Here is a 17,654-nt window from a genome sequence, read left to right on the forward strand (position 1 = left end):
GACCCAAGGGGGTGAAGGCAGGGGTTCCCCAGCTGAGTCTGAGCGTCTGTTTACAGACTGACTCTCTGGGGTGGATTTCAGCTGCTAAAACGGCCCTGTTTGTGGGGTGCCTGGCTGGCGCAGGCAGTTAAGCATCCAATTCTTGATTTCACCTCAGGTCATGATCTCAAGGTCATGAGGTTGAGCCCCACGTCAGGCTCTATGCTCAGTGAGGCGTCTGCTGGAGGTTCTCTCCCTCTGCCCCTCCACCCCCCGTGTGCGCACGTTCTCTCCCTCAAATAAATAAAATCTTTAAAATGGCCCTGTTTGCAAAACTACTCCCCCAAATTTCTTACTTTTTTTTTTTTTAATAAATGAGTGAACTACCGTTTACCAAACGCTCTTCAGGAAAGGGTCAGGGCCAGAGCGGCGGCCTTTCCAGAGCTGGTGTCCCAGGGAAGCAGCACACCACAGCTCTGAGGCCCCATTCAGCACAGGACTGTGGTGGGGCAGGTATACGGAATCACGCCCATTTTACAGATTAAGACGCTCAGGTGCACAGAGCTCGGCAACCACTGTCAGCAAACAGCAGGGCTGCAATGAGGTGTCTGAAGTCTGCAATACACCAAGCCACTGGAAGGCTGAGGTCTCACTTTGCTCATCTTTAAATCAAGGAAAACTGCTCACTCTGAGTTCAGAGAAGGAAATCTGGCCTAAGAGCTGAGTGCAATGCTTGTAAAGTAGGGACTCACCAAATTTACAGCATTAAAACCCAGAATGAGCACCACTTACCAAGGCCATGGGTGAGCTTGTAACAATCAGCTAACGCAGCTGATTCTGCATAAATCGTATACAGAAAAGCACTATCAATTGTCATATAAATAAAGTATAAAAAACGAACGTGCTGTTGTGTTTCATGAGTTGTGGGATCCATCTCTAGGAATGAATTAAAGTGGAAAACTTTTCATTGGACCATCCGGATAACGTGCCCCCATGATAGGGATCATTTAGAATCCACGTGCCTGGGAACAGAACACAGAGGGACGCGATCATCCGCAAATCTGGGAAGAGGACGCCGCAGGTACTGACCTGTCCTAATTCTTCATTTAAATCCGAGGTGTTGACCAGAGGCCCTTCCCCTGTGTCCTCGTCAAACATTTCTTCATCCCAGGTGATGAAATATGAGCCCAGGAACTTCTGCATCTCCACCGTGACGTACATGGACACGGGGATGATGTAGTTGAAGAGGACCATGAAGGCCAGGAAGTCCGTGAACGCCCTGAGGAACTGAGAGAGCACTGCGTGATTTCCCGCACCCCCTTGCCAGCATCTCAGAGTTCTGCTCGGATTGCACTGGTGGCCATTTATAAATACAGGCACTCTCTAAAGACAGGACACTGTGCTGGGTTCTAGAAGCATTCATGCTGCACCCCTCATGAATTTACTGTGGGAGCCAATCCCTTTCCAGACCGTACACTTATCAAATACCCAAATAAGACAGCAGCAACCAGGGTAAGGAGGCAATGGATACACCTTCCAAATCTCTATTACGAAGATGTCATCAGTCAAGACTTCACATTCTCCTGCCACATTTTCCTAACAACGGCCCACAGGGTGTCTCTGATCACTGCAAAGGGGGGCACGTTCCGTACCAGGTTCCTCTGTCTTTCTGACTCAGTTTTCTGATTATACCACGGCTCGTCCCGGAACGGTTTGCTCTGCCACACGTACTTCAGGACGGTGTTTATCAGCGCTTTACTGATCAGAATGCAGAGGTACACAATGAGGAACACATTCATGGATCTAAAACACAAGACAGCAATGATACTTAGTGATTGCTTGCTGAAGAACCTTTCTCACCCGTCAAGACAAACGTACCGTGAAGACACAGAGCAACGTGTTTTAAAGGAGCCCCCCACCATCTGCTGGCACAGTAAGAATGAGAACAGAAGCTCGCATGTATCTGAGTTCCTCCCGTGACCACAGGCGTGTGCTTCTAGGGGCCACAGGGAAAGTTTTAAAAATGGGAGAGCAGTGCATACAGCCACACTGCTGACCGCATGGTCTGGGAGTCAATGACTTAGGAAATCCAGAAGTCAAGTCTTCTGCCATGAAGTGTCAGCCAGGGAGTGCCAAATTTAGAGATTACCACCAGGGAAGGAGGGAGGGAAATGCCCTCTGAACTGGAAAATTACTGAATCCCTGGCCAATGTCTTAGTGGATCTTGTGAAGAAGGCTTGATTTTCCAGTATCTATTTCTGAAACCTATTCATCAGTGTAGACATCTAGAAACAAATCATTCTTGCTTATTGAGAGCCAAATCTCCATTTTCACATCTGGTACAGCTGTCAATGGACAGAGAGACCCATGATCGCGCTGAGAGCAGCTTGCTGAGAGCAGGCAGAAGTGACCCTCACAGTCTTCCCAAAGATCCCCAAGTCCCGCATAGCTCTGTATTAAGTAACTTATAACCACTTCAAGTCAGGGATACACATGAACAAAAGGCAAGTAAGACAAAATTCTGGGCCATGTTTTCTCACAAATTCAACTCTATACTTGGTTTATCATAGTACAGATTTTACTGTTTCATGAAAAGAACACTGTTTTCTCTGTTCATGCTTTCCTCAGGAAACAACCCAAAGCTAAAAGTGACCCAATTTTGACGTTTTCATGAATCGGCGAGAGGAGCTGCCAGGACTTTAGCCGTCCACACGAGGGAGCCTGCAGACGTGGGCCGAAGGTGTGTGGTCACCTGTGTCCCCGCAGAACAAGACTGTCTATCTAACACCCAGTGTGACCAGCTCCCTAGAGACCACGACAGAATTACCAGTGTGACCAGCTCCCTAGAGACCACGACGGAATTACTAATGGAGCCAGAAGGAAAATGCTTTCACGTCTATAGGGGCTCATGATGGTTTTAGGTCATGGAGCTTTACGCACTTCCAAGGGGTCCCGAGACTCACTTTTCTACAGCAGATCGTTTCTGGGATTTCGACTGATAATTTAATGCCATCTTGGTTTCCATGCCCGTGTAAATAGCAACACCTGTAAAGCAGAAAACTCAATGTTAGAACAATAACACAGGCAGATCTCGCCTTCCCATAGGAAGTCACACACAGCAACAGTAAAACTGAATTGTGGACAAATCATATTTTAAATTTCATTAGGCAAACTAGCTGTTCATAAAGAGAGTGCCACAACAGGATTCTTCAGACTAAAGAAATACTTTTTTTTTCCTGCATAGAGATTAATCTCTTTTTCTTGAAGATTAGATTTTACTATATTAGGTTTTCTGAAACAGGGCACACATGCATACTTTTAAGTTGTCTCAATTAAAAGACAGAAATAACCCACAGAGACGGGAGATACTACCAGAGAAATGCAGCCTTTAAAAGAAATCTCCTGCGGAACTGTGTTGTGTGAGTTCTCTCATGGACATAAACTTATGTTTCTGAGTCAGAAACCGCAGACACTCAATACGCAAGCAACCCTCAAACACCACTGCCTCGTGGGTGGTGGCGATCCGCCAGGACGGGTTTTCTTAGGCTGATGACCCCTGCCACAGGGCCCAGCTCAGAGCACGGCGAGACGCGTTCACGGCAGCACGACGGACTGTAACTGCTCAATGCACCCTTAATTTTAGAAGCTGTTAGTAATGATTCACTGAGACACTGACCAAAGATCTTCTCGGTGTTCTTCAGCGTGGCTCCTCTGAGAAGCAAGTTCTCCGACCCCAGGGGCCTGCAAAGATAGGAGGAGCAGAGTAGGGCAAGGGGGCGACAGAAGCAGGTGCTCGAGGGTGGGAAACCAAGGCCTGTGCCTAACAGACTCGGTTTCAAGAGGAGATCATTTAAACGTGGAGTAGCTTATATTTGGATTACGAAAGTTAGCCTGGCTCCGTGTGAGAGTGTGGCCTCTGCCCTGGGAGGTAAGACCTGCTGTGCGGAAGGACCCGGCGGGTGGCTCTTCGAGGTGCCCGCTCTCTGGCGGGGCCTTGTCAGGAATGAGGGCTCCCAGCCCACCCAGACCAACTGAAGGGCCCTGAATTTCTGAGAAGGTGGTGTCTGTGACTCAAGAGGATTCAGCTGTTCCCAGCACATCGTCAGGGAGACTCCACGAGTCTTGCGAGATCCGGTCTTACTTTCAAACATGGGAACACCGTGTGCATTCATCCACACGGCAGTCAAACCCACAAGGACCCTCTGCATGCAGGTGGCCTCCAAATCTGGAACCTCCCTTGCACCTGCTACTTCGGGGAAGCAACAACCAAGGAAGTTAAAGATCACTCATGAAGAACAAGCAGGCCCTAAGCACTCAAGACTCAACAGTGAGCAACAGACCACGTCTCTGCCTTTAGGTGTTCGTGTTCTCGGGACTCCCCTGTTGGTGGATTCCTCATTGCTTCTCATTTCCCAAGAGTAGAAGAGAGTAAGAAGCAGAATGCAACTCTGCAATGGCGCTGCTGTCAGCATTCTACTGATTCCGTTTGCAGGGTGAAGGGACCCGTGCTCTTGATTTTTCAGTGCACGAAATGTCCCATCACCACAGTAAGCGCAGAGCCTACTGAACGCCACAGACTTAGGCGTGCTCCGTCTAGTTAGCTGTCGCAGCTCGGGGCCAGATCTGGCTGAGGACGAGGGCGGGAGGCTGCTGCCCAGGGGACACCTGACCCGGCGCGTCTGCCCAGGGCAGCTCCACGGTCTCGGCTCTCATGCAGGGCCTAAGTGCCACAGACGCTCTGGGGCTGCCCACTCGCTGTCGGTCCTCTCACAGGGACTGCAGCCTCTGCAGGCGGCATGCTTACAATGCCCACTGAACATGCTTATGAAAACAAATGGCCCTTTTTAAAAGTGTCTTTGGGAGGTCAAAAAATAATTTATTTTAAAAAGTACTTTGCTTCTCGTTTGGACAGGAGGACAAAGAAGTACCACTCTGAACGGATGAAGAACTGCGATATATAAGTCATCACCGTTCACATCACGAATTTATGAATACCTGTAATACCCAAATATTAAAAGTCTGCTGAATAGTGTGAGTACTTAAAGAGCAAAAAAGAATTAGTATCAACATGTGAAATATATTAGTTATGACCTTCCCAAGCTACTCAGCATTAAACTTTGTCTGAACGTAAAGCAGGAAAAGCCGACAGCGTTTATTTCTTCTGCTTCGTCCCAGCGGCACTCTGAGTAAATCCAAATCTACTTCATCTTCCAGCAGTACTTCTCATGAGACACAGAAATGCAGGTTGTTTCTGCACAGAAACTAGGAACATCCTGTAGACTAGCATCTGTTTCAGAAAGACCACAGCCGTGCCTCCACGACCTCTCAGAAGCACCGTGAACGTGCTGATGGAGCTTGGTCATGACCCATGAAGCGCACAAACCATTTCCATGAAACACACAATTTCAAGAGGGGCTCTAGGGTCTTACATTTATTACCATCTATTTCCTATTGAGATTATTTCTACTTCTAGGCAACCGTTTTCCTTGACACACAAGGTAACACCAGGACATCGACAATCTGGAGACAAGCGCTTAAGTGGAAAGAAAAATGATTTCTCCAACACAGGAGAGGCAGGGGTTACAGAAAACGTCAGCTCCAAATCCTACTCCAAGTCAACTTCTTACCCTGTCCGTCTCCATCACCTCGACAGCAAAGACCCACCAGACCTGGACACTCTGTCCAGATGACACACCCACAGGCCTGGGGACGTGGAGAGCCGGTGCCGGATGGAGCGGACCACACGCGTCCGGCACTGGCTGGCTCTGGGGCGCTGCCACCTCGTGGGTGTGGGTCCCTGTCACAACCTGCGGGTGTGACGGATCCCAGACCGCTATGATGAAGCAGGAGAGCACACCCACCTGCCACCTACACGGTCCCTAGATGAGACACATCCCCTTAAATCTAGACAGAATCTAGAACGAAAACAGTGTCCCAGGGATGATCTTGAGTAGACGATACATTCCAGTAAAATGGCCTCAAGTCAGAAACGGCCCAGCTTCGTGGCAGAACCTCATCCATAAAGGCTGAAGGGCACTTCTCAGGGGCAGCGGCTCACTGTCAGATGGGCTCCTAACACTGCTTCCCATGAGCGCCATCAGCTTGTTGGCACCAACAGCTATGCTCACAAGAGAAACCAAGAAGACAGCGGGACCTGGACCTTTGCTAAAGCAGAATTCTACTTCCCAAACCCAACAGAGCAGCAACAAGGAAAGCCTCTGATGGGAAAGAGAGTTCCCTGTAATCTGACAGCACGGACGACAACGGTGCCGCTGTCCTCACCTCACCACGGGGTCGTTCCGATCGTTGTAGACGTTGATGCGGCCGACGAACCTGGCAACAAGAAGTTAGATCAGTGCCGCACAGCTGGGGCGGGAGGGGGGCCGGCCACGCGCCGTCCGCACCCGTCTCCAGCTTCCAGGGCGGGAGCCTGCTCCGCTCCAGGGCTGCGTTCCTGCTCAAAAGCTCATCGGCTTCCTCCCCGTTTCTTCTTTTACTTTCTGTCCTCATTAGCCCATGACTCCAAGGATTTTCCTTAAAATTGGTTCCTCAAATTACAGAAAATCACTTTTTCTTCAATAAATTTAGTTCCGTTAAGCCGGTCCAAATATTTGCACAAATAGCTACAGATTTTAATGTTGCTGAACTATGAGAATATTAAGTGAACTGTTTTATTTCTGGCTTGGTCTCAATTTTTAAGCAGCGATGTATATGCTTTCCAGACGGGCGGGGTGGAGAGCAGACAGCAGCTGGGGCGGGGGGAGCGGCGACGACAGGGAACGCCGCCCGGACTTACTTGTACAGGTCGGGCTGGGGCTGCTCACACTCAATCGTGGCGTGCAAGCTGTCTATATCTTCTTCAGTATGAAACCCCTTCGTGTCCTGGACGGCATAGTGGGTCTGCGGATCGACAAGAACGGTGAATTCACAACCCAACAAGGGACGCGCAGCTGACAGCCGGCGCCTGCCGTGCCTGTAACTAAGCCCGAGTCCGGAGCCTCGGTGCCGTGTCAGAGAGAACTGTGAACACGGAAGTCACGTACCAGGAAACGCAGACTAGGGTGTGGGGATGTTAAGCCCGCTCGCCCACTGCCCTCAAGCCCTGGGAGAGCTTCTTCAAAACGGGACACCTGCATCTGTCCCTGTGACGGCTACCCGTCAGGAAACAGATCTAGGGGTCAATGTTTCTCTTCCTCACATGCTGCCTACGTGTGCACAGGGCCGTCCCCGGCATCGCAAACTGCTTGGGCCTGGCGCGCTCCCCGCACGGCCCCGCGCTCGGCATCCACCGACGGCCCCGCAAACCTGAGCGCGCCTCAGACCCTGGCGGGCTCGCGGGACACCGACTGCCCGGCCGGCCCCCGGCTTCCGATGCAGTGGGTCTGGGGGGCCCGAGAACGGCATTTCTAACATGACCCAGGCAGTGCGGATGCACCGGCCCGGACGGCATCACCAACAGGAACAGGTGGGCTGGGAGCCCGAGCGCGAGGGCCTGGGGAGATAGCGCGTCTCTGAATGTCCGCTCATCTTCCCGGCAATCAGGTGCTGGGCGGGAAAGGGCGCCACAGGTCAAAACAGGCGGGACGTAAATCACAGCAGCAGTGGCTTTTAGAACACGCTGGGGCCCCTACTGCGCACCTGGGACGTCGGGAAATTTTCTAAGTACATCCTACAAGAGCCTCTGCAAGACAGGTCTGTCCCCATTTACGGACGTGAAAACTGTAAAGGTTAAAAATGCCTGCCCAAGGTCACACGGGCCGTGACCATGACCAGTGCGGGAGCCCTGGTGTCTTTTACGGGAGAAGCTCAGTAACTCCAGCGCCCAGCCCCGGTCAGATGCGCAGATGTGACGTCAGAGAGCACACAGGACGCTGAGCACAACCGCACGAGAGGTGCTAGCCATGGGGCATCCCCCCCGCAGGACGGGCACGAGGGGCCACCCGGTGCCAACAGCCGGGGTCCACGTGGCTCGCCGGGTGTCAGGGACACGGGAACGTGATCCCCACACTCAGACACCTGACCCCACAGTCACGTGGCTCTCCCGGGGGCTTCCACCCCCCACAAACACCATCGATCGTGCCAGAATGTTAGCCCTCTCGGGACGCCTACATAGGAAAGGTGCCCCAAAAGTCCCACAGGGTTTATACAATGATATGAATTATCCATAAAAGAAAGAAAATATCTCTTTCCCACCATAGAAATCCCACCATTAATTGCCATTGACCAATGCCTCAGACGTGGTCGGGTCCACTGAGCCACGCTCACTAATTTCTTAAACTCCTTGGAAGCTCCCATTGTTTTAAAAATAATGAAATCTTTAAATAGCGATATGTTCTATTCTTTTGCGATCGTTAAAGTTTCGTAGCACCAACCGGCAGTACAGAATTCCACACTGAGTATAAGAAATTAATTCTAAGTTCAGAAAATCCTTATTAAGATATCTGAACGAAAGGACACTCATTAAAGTGACAGTCCTCAAAAATCTAGACTCTCATGTGACTTTTCACATAATTCCATTTAGTGAAGACACTAATTTTGACCAGTAAAATGAAAATTTTCCAAATTCCCACAATCTACTCCTTGCATCCTGGTCCCTCCACTCAGTGACACAGCTAAGAACTAACATGAAGTCACTTCTGTTAACCCGAGTGGTTGGTGGCTATGTACCCTGAGGGGGGACAGGCAACGGTGGGATGTGGGGAGAAGCAAAGTGAGGAGCCGTGTGGCCGGCCCAGCTCCCCCGGTTTCTCCGTAACCCCCGGGAACACTGGGCTTGCAACCACGGTGCCCCGCGCATGGCCCCAAATGAAAGGCACGGTACTTTGTGACTGGACTCTCCATCTAAGCTGGCAGTGGTCACGTGGCAGGTCCCATCCCCGCGGCTGCTGGAGAGGAAGATCAAGTCACAGGGGAAGGTCTCGTCCTCCTTGACCATGACGATGTCCCCGACCTGCAGGACAGACAGACAGCCTCGGTGTGGCAGCCCCTGTGGTGCAGGGGCCTCGGTGTCTGCAGGCAGAGGTATGGATGGGAAGGCACTCTAGGGAAGGACTGTGTGCGGGGATTCTGCCCAAACCATGGAAAGACTAGGTGAGGGTCTCGATGGACCAACTTTAGACCCACGAAGCATCAAAGCATATTACGATGGAATATTCTGCGGCGAAAACAAAGACAAACTCCCATAACCCGATTATCCTTGACTGAGCCCAAGCCGGACAAGTTCAAGTGTTTGTTAATGAGTCTGAGTGGGAATTATTCCTGCAGGAAGGTGTCGATCTAGAAAATTCAACTGGTGGGTGTGAACAGCTGTGATGGGTGGGTGGGGGGAGCGGTTCCTGATGCACAGGAGGGGATGGGACTCAGAGGAACGGGCTGAATGGAGGACCAGTCCCCAAATGCAGCCTATGTGATTCCATTTACGCCGTGACAGTCTTGAGATAACATGATCTTAGCGACGGACCACTGGAGACTCTTCTCGAACGGCCTCGGGCACCTCCGCCGGCCTGGCCCTGTCTCACACTGTCCGTGCAGAGCCCTCTCGGCTCCAACTGGCCGGCTACAGAACAGACATTTCCCACAGGAGATCAAGGCATTAAAAATGCAATTTTCTGCTGGTTGATGCTGTTTAGGTCTGTTTATTAAAAGTATAGAAAGCTTTGCCAGGAAATACGTCATCAAGGGGAAGTACGTGAGGGGCTTAGGGTCTGAATTAGTCTGTGAATACGTGCACAGGGCCCCACCAGCATTCCGTTCCAGAGCCCGTGACGGCCAAGAAATCATCACCAGTCCAGGTAAAGTGAGGGGAGCTTAGTCAGAAGTCCTGAAACACCTGGTCAGGAAAACTTATAAAATAAAGAAGACGCAGGAGCACCTGGCTGGCTCAGCTGGTGGAGCACGAGACCCTTGATCTCAGGGTTGTGAGTTCAAGCCCCATGTCGGGCATAGAAATTACTTTAAAAAAAAAATTAAAAAAACAAAAACAAAGAAAATGTTGCTTAAAATCTTAAAAATACATACGATAGTGTGTATGATACATGTTGGACTAGGTTCACAAAGATGGCCATGTGCTGGTGACATGTGAGCAGGCCTTCAGGTGGGTTTTGGCTGGGTGGAGTAGGGGGGATGGGGTGGAGAGGGAGGGGAAGTGCGGGTAGGGAGAGGGGAGGGGCATGGGGTGGGGGATGGGGGCATGGGGGAGGGGGTTGAGGAGGGGTGGGGTGGAGGATGGGCACAGGGTGGGGGATGGGCACGGGGTGGGGGCATCAGGGGCTTCAGAGATGATACGCAGCCGGGCATGAGGAGGAGGCAGGAGGGCCCAGCCGGCTCCATCCCTGGGCTCAGAGCTGACACTCCCCAGGGACCAGCCTTGGCGTCCACACTGCTGGCTGCTGCGCACGCAGGTGCTTCCCACTGGCTAGTGTGGGTGTGAAAACCAGCCATGTGAGTGACATAATCAAACGTGTAAGCAGATACCGATGCGTCAGTTACACTCACAGCTCACTGCAACCGGGAATGAAAACACAACCTTCAGTGAGCTTTCCGTTCCTCACCTCAGAGTTTCCGTTCTAGAACAAGTTTTCTAACAGCGTCCTAGAGCTTCCTCTGTCCTGACTGGTTGGAACAATCTCCTAAAGTTCAGGCAACCCTGATGGGGTCTGCGGAATTAAACTGCTCTAAAAAAGAAAGCTTATTACAACTTAAAATGAGTAAAATTAAAGTTAAGGAAACAGTGGTAGGTGCTTAGCTTTAGTGAGAAGGGTTTGGGGATGTGGTCGGGACTGTACCCTGTAAAGAAGCAATTCCAGGCACAGGTTTGGCTAAATTAAAACCCTGCTGCATTGCTGCTTTTTGGCTTTTAACTGTTCCTGGTTTTGGCTGAAGAAATGCGCCAGTGTTGCTTACCCTCAGCTTTCGGCTCTGCTTCCGCACCAGCTTGCCGTGCTGGATGAAATGCACAGGGCACTGGTTCATGGCGTTGTCTGCCTTATGGCGAAGCCAGTCCTCATAGCCCTAAACGGGAGAGAAGACGCCCATGTGGTGGAGCCGCCCTGAGCCAGCCGCTCTGGACCCGGCTGGATGGGCCGTGACCGTGGGTACCAACTTCTTCACGGCCCCTGGCACCTTCAGAGGCTTCTGGACATTCTCCTGTGGGACACGTGTCTACTGTCTGTGCTCGACCACTGGGATGGCCACGCCTAGCTGCTCACTGTCAGCGCCCTGGCCGAGGCCTCACTCAGGCAGGAGGACCAGGGTGGGGGTCTCCCGTTCTCCTTCCTGCAGGCCCAGGCGTGAGCCTCACCTGGTTCCCTGACCCAGCGAGTGTGTCACAGGCCCCACAGCGCATGTGTGCAAATGTGTGGGGGGGGGCTCAGAGGAGAAGGGTCTGAGCCGGCCCCCAGGGGATGCTCAGCGCTTGCCCGGAAAGGAGGAGGTGACACCATGGTAAACGGCATGAGGGGGCAGGATCGGACGTGGGTGGGGACAGGGGCCAGGGCCAGGCTGGCCTGCAAGGTTGAAGACAGTGTGGGGCATGCAGAAAGCCAGGCAGGGTGGGCAGCCCGGGAGGGTGAGCCCAACTCACTGAAGTCGCTGGAGATTTGAACAGAGGGGGTCAGATGCGGTTTGACGCCCAGGGGGGATGAGGCACATCTGGGACTAGCAGATGCCAGGCTCCCCAAAGGGGCTTCCTGAGCTGCAAGGAAGGGAATCGGATCCCCTGTATGTGTTGGCTGGGGTCACCAGGGAGCAGGGCTGAGGAGGGGAGGGCTGAGGGCATCTGAGTTGTCCAGGGCAGGAGCCAGAGTGTGGAGGTGTCCTGAGGTCGGGGAAGGTGAGGAGGAGAGAGATGGGGGCAGGTGGAGCGGTGGGAAGCCAGGGGCTCACTCATTTCAATCACTGTACCTTCCCCCCCACCCCCCCCCACAACAAATGTGCTGCCCTTTGCCTCACTGAAGAACAACCTGTCCCTAGTTTTTCTTCCCCAAAGAGGCGGGCAATGAACATCCCAGGACGCATCGCCGGGCCTCTGTGGTCTATTCTGAGATGCATATAATACACACGAACTGCATTCACGGCCTCCACTCCATCAGCTACTACCGAATGGTCTTCCAAGATGGCGCCACCATGCTCCCATCAGCAGCAGGTGCATGCGCTTGACCACATTATCATCCTTGGTTGCTCTTCAGGCTTTTACATTTAAAAGACAATCTAATGGGTATGAAGTAAAATCATTTTTGTTCAAATCTGTTTTTCCAGATTACTGGTGAGTGAGATATAAAACCCAAATTGAAATGAAGACACATCCTTAAATGCTCTTCACCATTCTGTATTAAAAAAAATACTTCTGCAGACATTCTCGTACTGAAGATGAGCAGGGCTGGCAGAACGCGGCCCGGAGGTGCTCTTTACACACACACTAGGAGGTAACCTGATTCCGTTCTACGTTTTTTCCTCAATCTAGAGAAAATCACTCTGCAGTACTGACATACCAGTGTCATCCAGTGGCTGTTCTCACGTAAAATACGTGTTTCATTTTATTTTTATTTAAAGACAAACATCAGAAAAGCATGGCTTTGTCAGCAAGAATTGGACCATCAGTAATGTCACTAGAAGCTGCCATTTTACAAATTATCCAGATCTCCCAAATGAAAAGTCGACCTATCAACCTTGAAATGCAAACATCATTAGGTTCAACAGCCTGCAGCAGATAAGGGACTCGTTTCTGGAACATATAATGAGTTCTTGCAACTCATCAATCAAAAGACAAAAAACCCAATTTTAAGATGGATGAAGGATTTGATGACATGTTTCTGAAGAAATACACACAAACGGCCAATAAGCACGGGAAAAGATGCTCAATGTCGTTGGTCACCGAGGAAGTGCCCACCACAAGCAGAGAGCTACTCCGCACCCACACGGCGGAAGGCAGAGGCAGACCGGCGGCTGGTGGGGGCTGGGGCGGGGACGCCAGGGACCGCTCGCGGGTACAGGGCCTCCTTCCAAGGGGATGGGAATTTTCTGGATCCAGACAGAGCTGATGGCTACAGCACAGAGATGGCCAGATGAACAGTGGACATAACCGAGACATGTTCTTCTCCCTGTCAAGGACCGGGACCAGGGAGAAGAGCCCGAGGCACGCCCCGAGTCAGGAGTCCACAAGCTCGCTTAGGAAACCACAGCCCGGGCTCTGGGCACAGCGGGTCCTTGCGGTTCAGACAGTCCAGAGTGTGGACAGGCTAAGAAACTCTTCTAAAAATCAATTCCATCTCTGGTTGGTTCTGAACATGAAACATGAAAACCTTGGTTTCCTCCTCAGACTCACAGGATGCCACCCTAGCTGCTACGTAACCTAATCTCTCTTATTTTAGCTCAAGTGTCAATCTAAGACAATTACCAAAATGAATTTCTAGAACTTAGCTAAATTTCCTGTGAACTAGCTAAAGCAAACCAGATCATCTTGCTTTGGATAGAAGGCGACATTATATAATGAGATGGCGCCGCCCTCCCTTTCTCTGCAGACGTCTTACCTGTTTGATAGCCGTGACGGTGATGACAAAGAACAGCGGAAGCCCACTGGTTACGGGGCTCGTGGGGGTGTCGATGATCAACTGCAATTAAAGCAGAATTACAGAACCTCAAAGCATGTCCTAGCGACTTAGACTGGCTGGCCTACGACACCAACAGAAACATTTGCTTTCGCTTATTTTAAACTCACTTTATCCCCTCACTAGAGATAAGTCAGAGTAGGGGTAAGTCACTCTATTTACCACGAAAGTGAGGGTGATTTGCTCTAGTTCAGGGACCTGCTTAAGGAAACCACGCGGCAAAGACGGAAGCCTGACTGTGGCGTGCATTTTATTTTAATTCACTGCTCTGCTTTTGGTCCCACACTTCAATTACGTTATTTGAATAACTTAATGTTGGGGACATTCTAAAAGTCCTTCTGCTGTATTTTGCATGATTGAGAAAAATGAGATTGCTAGTCTTAAAACACATCAGATCCCTGCTCCCTCATTCAGACCCCACTGTGGTTTTCTCTCTTCTCGCTCTCCCCACACGCACTTAGGAGGAGGATCCACCCAACGACGCTTAGCGTGGCTGCTTAGTTTCCCCTAAAGATCAGGGGCCTCCTGATTTTGCCTCGAGGACTGGAAGGTGGCCAGACCCAACCCCAAGGCAGACTGTTCACATGTCTGTTTCAGCTTAGACGCCTCTCTGAACCAACACAGTTGTCCATGAAGGAGAGACATGAAGGGCTCCAGGTCCCTGCTCTTTCTCGTTAGCAAACCATAGTTAATCTCCTGAGAATAAAGCGTTGCTTATTAGACTTTACACTTGAGGTGATTAAGAAAAAAACAGCTGGTCTTACCTGTACCAGAAATATGATAAGAAAATAAAAGTTGGCTATTCTTCTGAATTGTTCAAATAAGTTCTTGGGTATGAAGTTCCAAAATGTGTACTGTATAAAAGAAAAACAAAAACGTGTCATTTTAATCACATTTTACTTTTTTAGTGTCTACTACATGAGGACAGCACTGGATTTCAAAGCACAAAATGTTTAGTTTTAGATACAGAGCTCACAAGTCAACGTTTAGGGTGTTCCGTAGGTATTTTATCCATTTGTTGACCACAAAATGAACTGCTAACATAGAACAGGTACTCCAAAAGAGCACGAGTTACCCAACCCCAGGTAATCCCATGTCCTGCAAAGCAGCCTAACAATAGTTTCACCATTAAAATATGTTTCATAAAGCGTAAACCTCTGATCATTAACACGTATGTGCTCGGCATTCCTCCCTGACTTCTTTCTCTTCTGCCTGTGACAGCTTCACTAGCTGGTCACAGAAAGCGACACTCCAAGTCAGCGTTGCGAGGCTGCCGTGTCCCAGGGTGGAGACGGCCCCACGCACACCTCCTCGCGTGCAGGGAGTGGAGGGCGGACAGGGGAGTCCTGGCCACCACCTACCCTCCAGACTTCTCATCTTTGCCTCAGGAGAACAGTTTCCTTACCTTCTGCGTTGAGAACAACAATGTCCCGATGTCATTACCCCCCAGTAAACACTGTGTTGGTGTTTGTCTGTTAGCTCTCCGCGTACTGCCCGGCCCCACCGCGTCTGACCCCCCAGCACCCTTCCCCTCCGCGTACTGCCCGGCCCCACCGCGTCCAGCCCCCCAGCACCCTTCCCCTCTGCATACTGCCCGATCCCACCATATCCAACCCCGCCCCGCCAGCACCCTTCCCCTCCGTGTACTGCCCGGCCCCACCGCGTCCGACCCCCCAGCACCCTTCCCCTCCATGTACTGCCCGTCCCCACTGCGTCCGACCCCCCAGCACCCTTCCCCTCCGCGTACTGCCCGGCCCCACCGCGTCCAACCCCCCAGCACCTTTCCCCTTCCGCGTACCGCCAGACACCTGGCATCTATAGGTCATATGTTTGGCAAACATTTCCTCAGTCAGTGGCTTAACAGTGTCTTTTGAAGGCCAGAAAATTTTAAGTTCTGAATTCAACTGTTTGCTGCTGGCCTTGGTCTTATGGTTCATAAGTCCCACCAGATTCTGTTGGGAGTTTTCTTTGGGATTTTTTCCACAGACCTTCATGCCACTTGCCTTGTTTCTTCCTGCCCAGTCTGCCTATCCTGCACCCCTTCCCTTCCTCACTGTATTAGCCACGACATCCAGTAAAGCCGTTGAATGGGGTGGCAAGAGGGAAATCGGCATCGTTCTCGGTCCTGGGGTGAAAGCATCTCAGTTTTCACCATTAGGGATAGTATTAGCTGTGGGTGTATTACAGATGCTCTTTATCAAGTTGAAATTCTCCTGCATTCCTAGTTTGCTGAAACTATTCATCAGCAATGGTGTTGGATTCTGTCAAGCTCGCACAAGGCTTTCTCCATCTGAGTGCAAACAGACTGAGAACCAAACAGAAGGTCCCCTGATCAGAAATGTAGCCACAGACACTAAGAGAGGGTAGAGAACACAGAGCTGGATCTTCTTCACCTCCGTTTCTCCATTAGAGAAAAACAAAAACAGAAACCAACCCCGACAGCCAATTCTCCCAAAATATAGACAATGTGTCCCCCCCCAAACCCCACAAAAAAACAAAAACAAAAAAGCCATGTTTTGAATTCTTAATTTGCTACCCTACCTCGGGATAATTTGGCCACTCTATGGAATTCAGAAAATATTTACTCTTTGCTCCACTGCAAAACACACGGCCCTTGTGGAGTCAGACCCCGTATCCAACATGGTCTTGACGCTTAAAAATCAAGTAAATTTTAGCAAATTATTTCAGGACTGTGTTCTAGCTTTTCCTGTATAAAGTAAGCACACTAGCATGAGCCCTGAAGGAGTGCAGCTGGGATCAAAGTTCTGGCTTAAACTGCTGCTGAAAACATAACGGGACATTAAAATTCTATAGCTCGACAAACAGTACAAACACAAGCAACCTTTTTACATTTTTAAGAAAGATAAATAAGTTTTTTTCTTTTAAATGGGCCATAATGAAAAAGTCACTTTCCATCAACTTTTAAAAGGAACGTAAGTTATTAGGCAGTCACAGCATTTACGCCTCATTTTTGTGTTTCTGTGACCAGCCTGGAATGATCCGTGATCCTTCACAGATTTCCCGACTCCAAGATGGAACTGTTTTTAAGGCCCCAGCCCATGAAACCGACCTACTGCCCAGCACCCACGCCCATACTCACTATCTGTGAATCAAAAATGTCCCCAAGGACCTATGTTACTTAGTACCAAAATCACATTAATGGAAAAAGCTCCCACTTAAAACCCCATCTTCTGTCTCCCGAAGTGTCTACAGATGAAAACCCAGTGCTGTTCAGGATCTGCTTCACAACGCTGGTGGAGGACCGTGGGGCCCGGGGGGAGCCGCTGGGGTGACAAGGGCGTGAGAGCCTCATCACACCACCCTCTGACCTCTTACACATTCTTGAACGTTTCCACATTAGAAAGCTTTCGTCTTATACGTGTAATGAAATAAAACAGAATGTCACCTGCTTCCGAATGGAAGAACCCTAGAACATCACGTGAACGTCTGATCTTGTCCTATTTGAGTGTGCCGTTTCTGGACCCCTTTCAGCATCCCAAATCTAGTGTGCCCGGGGCTGGCTCAGATTTGGAACTGAAAGCCACTTAAATGATTACTTCCTGCTAATCAGGCGTGGAGAAGCCACGCAGCAGCTTAAACGTTACACCTTGTAATCCCCTTATTTCACAGGATAAATCACCGTAATGAATCATTACTGCTGATTATTAATGTGGTCAAAAAGAGGGTCACTAATTCCGGATGGCGTATGACAAGAAAAGTGAAAACCAGTGAACTAATCTGAATGCGAGCGGGTGCGCGGGAAGATGAGCACCACGCGGGCGGGATACGGTAAACGGGCACTGGGTGACACACGAGAGCCGGCAAGCGGAGGACGGAGGGGCCACCGCACATGCTTCGTCCTCCTTACGTCTGGGGAGCTGAGTGTCTGAGCGGACACGGGGCCACAATGTCATGCGCTCCGTGGACCCTGGCGTGGTATCAGGCCCTGGCTCCCGCAGCCGTCCCGGCAGCAGGCGGCACGTAGTCCTGGGGTCCCCGGGCTTAGCCACATGCCTGGGGTGAAGGGAGGCGGCCGGAGCACCTCCCTTCACCCCGATGTGGAACGGCACG

General features: G+C 50.7%; 1 protein-coding gene across 10 annotated transcripts in view; it reads right to left on the reverse strand.

Annotated features, from left to right (window-relative positions):
• The window catches only part of ATP11A (ATPase phospholipid transporting 11A), a 119,609-nt gene that overhangs the window by 44,805 nt on the left and 57,150 nt on the right, over positions 1-17,654 (reverse strand). For all 10 annotated transcript variants that reach the window (XM_036068116.2, XM_036068107.2, XM_036068163.2 and 7 more), the window contains exons 3-12: positions 14,348-14,437; positions 13,506-13,586; positions 10,882-10,989; positions 8,801-8,929; positions 6,776-6,879; positions 6,262-6,312; positions 3,656-3,720; positions 2,943-3,024; positions 1,632-1,782; positions 1,069-1,266 (exon numbers count right to left, since the gene is read on the reverse strand). In XM_036068116.2, the coding sequence (XP_035924009.1) occupies positions 1,069-1,266; positions 1,632-1,782; positions 2,943-3,024; positions 3,656-3,720; positions 6,262-6,312; positions 6,776-6,879; positions 8,801-8,929; positions 10,882-10,989; positions 13,506-13,586; positions 14,348-14,437 (1,059 nt within the window). The remainder of the gene's footprint in view (positions 1-1,068; positions 1,267-1,631; positions 1,783-2,942; positions 3,025-3,655; positions 3,721-6,261; positions 6,313-6,775; positions 6,880-8,800; positions 8,930-10,881; positions 10,990-13,505; positions 13,587-14,347; positions 14,438-17,654) is intronic.

The sequence above is a fragment of the Halichoerus grypus genome, chromosome 4, assembly GCF_964656455.1.
Source record: "Halichoerus grypus chromosome 4, mHalGry1.hap1.1, whole genome shotgun sequence".
Taxonomy (NCBI): domain Eukaryota; kingdom Metazoa; phylum Chordata; class Mammalia; order Carnivora; family Phocidae; genus Halichoerus; species Halichoerus grypus.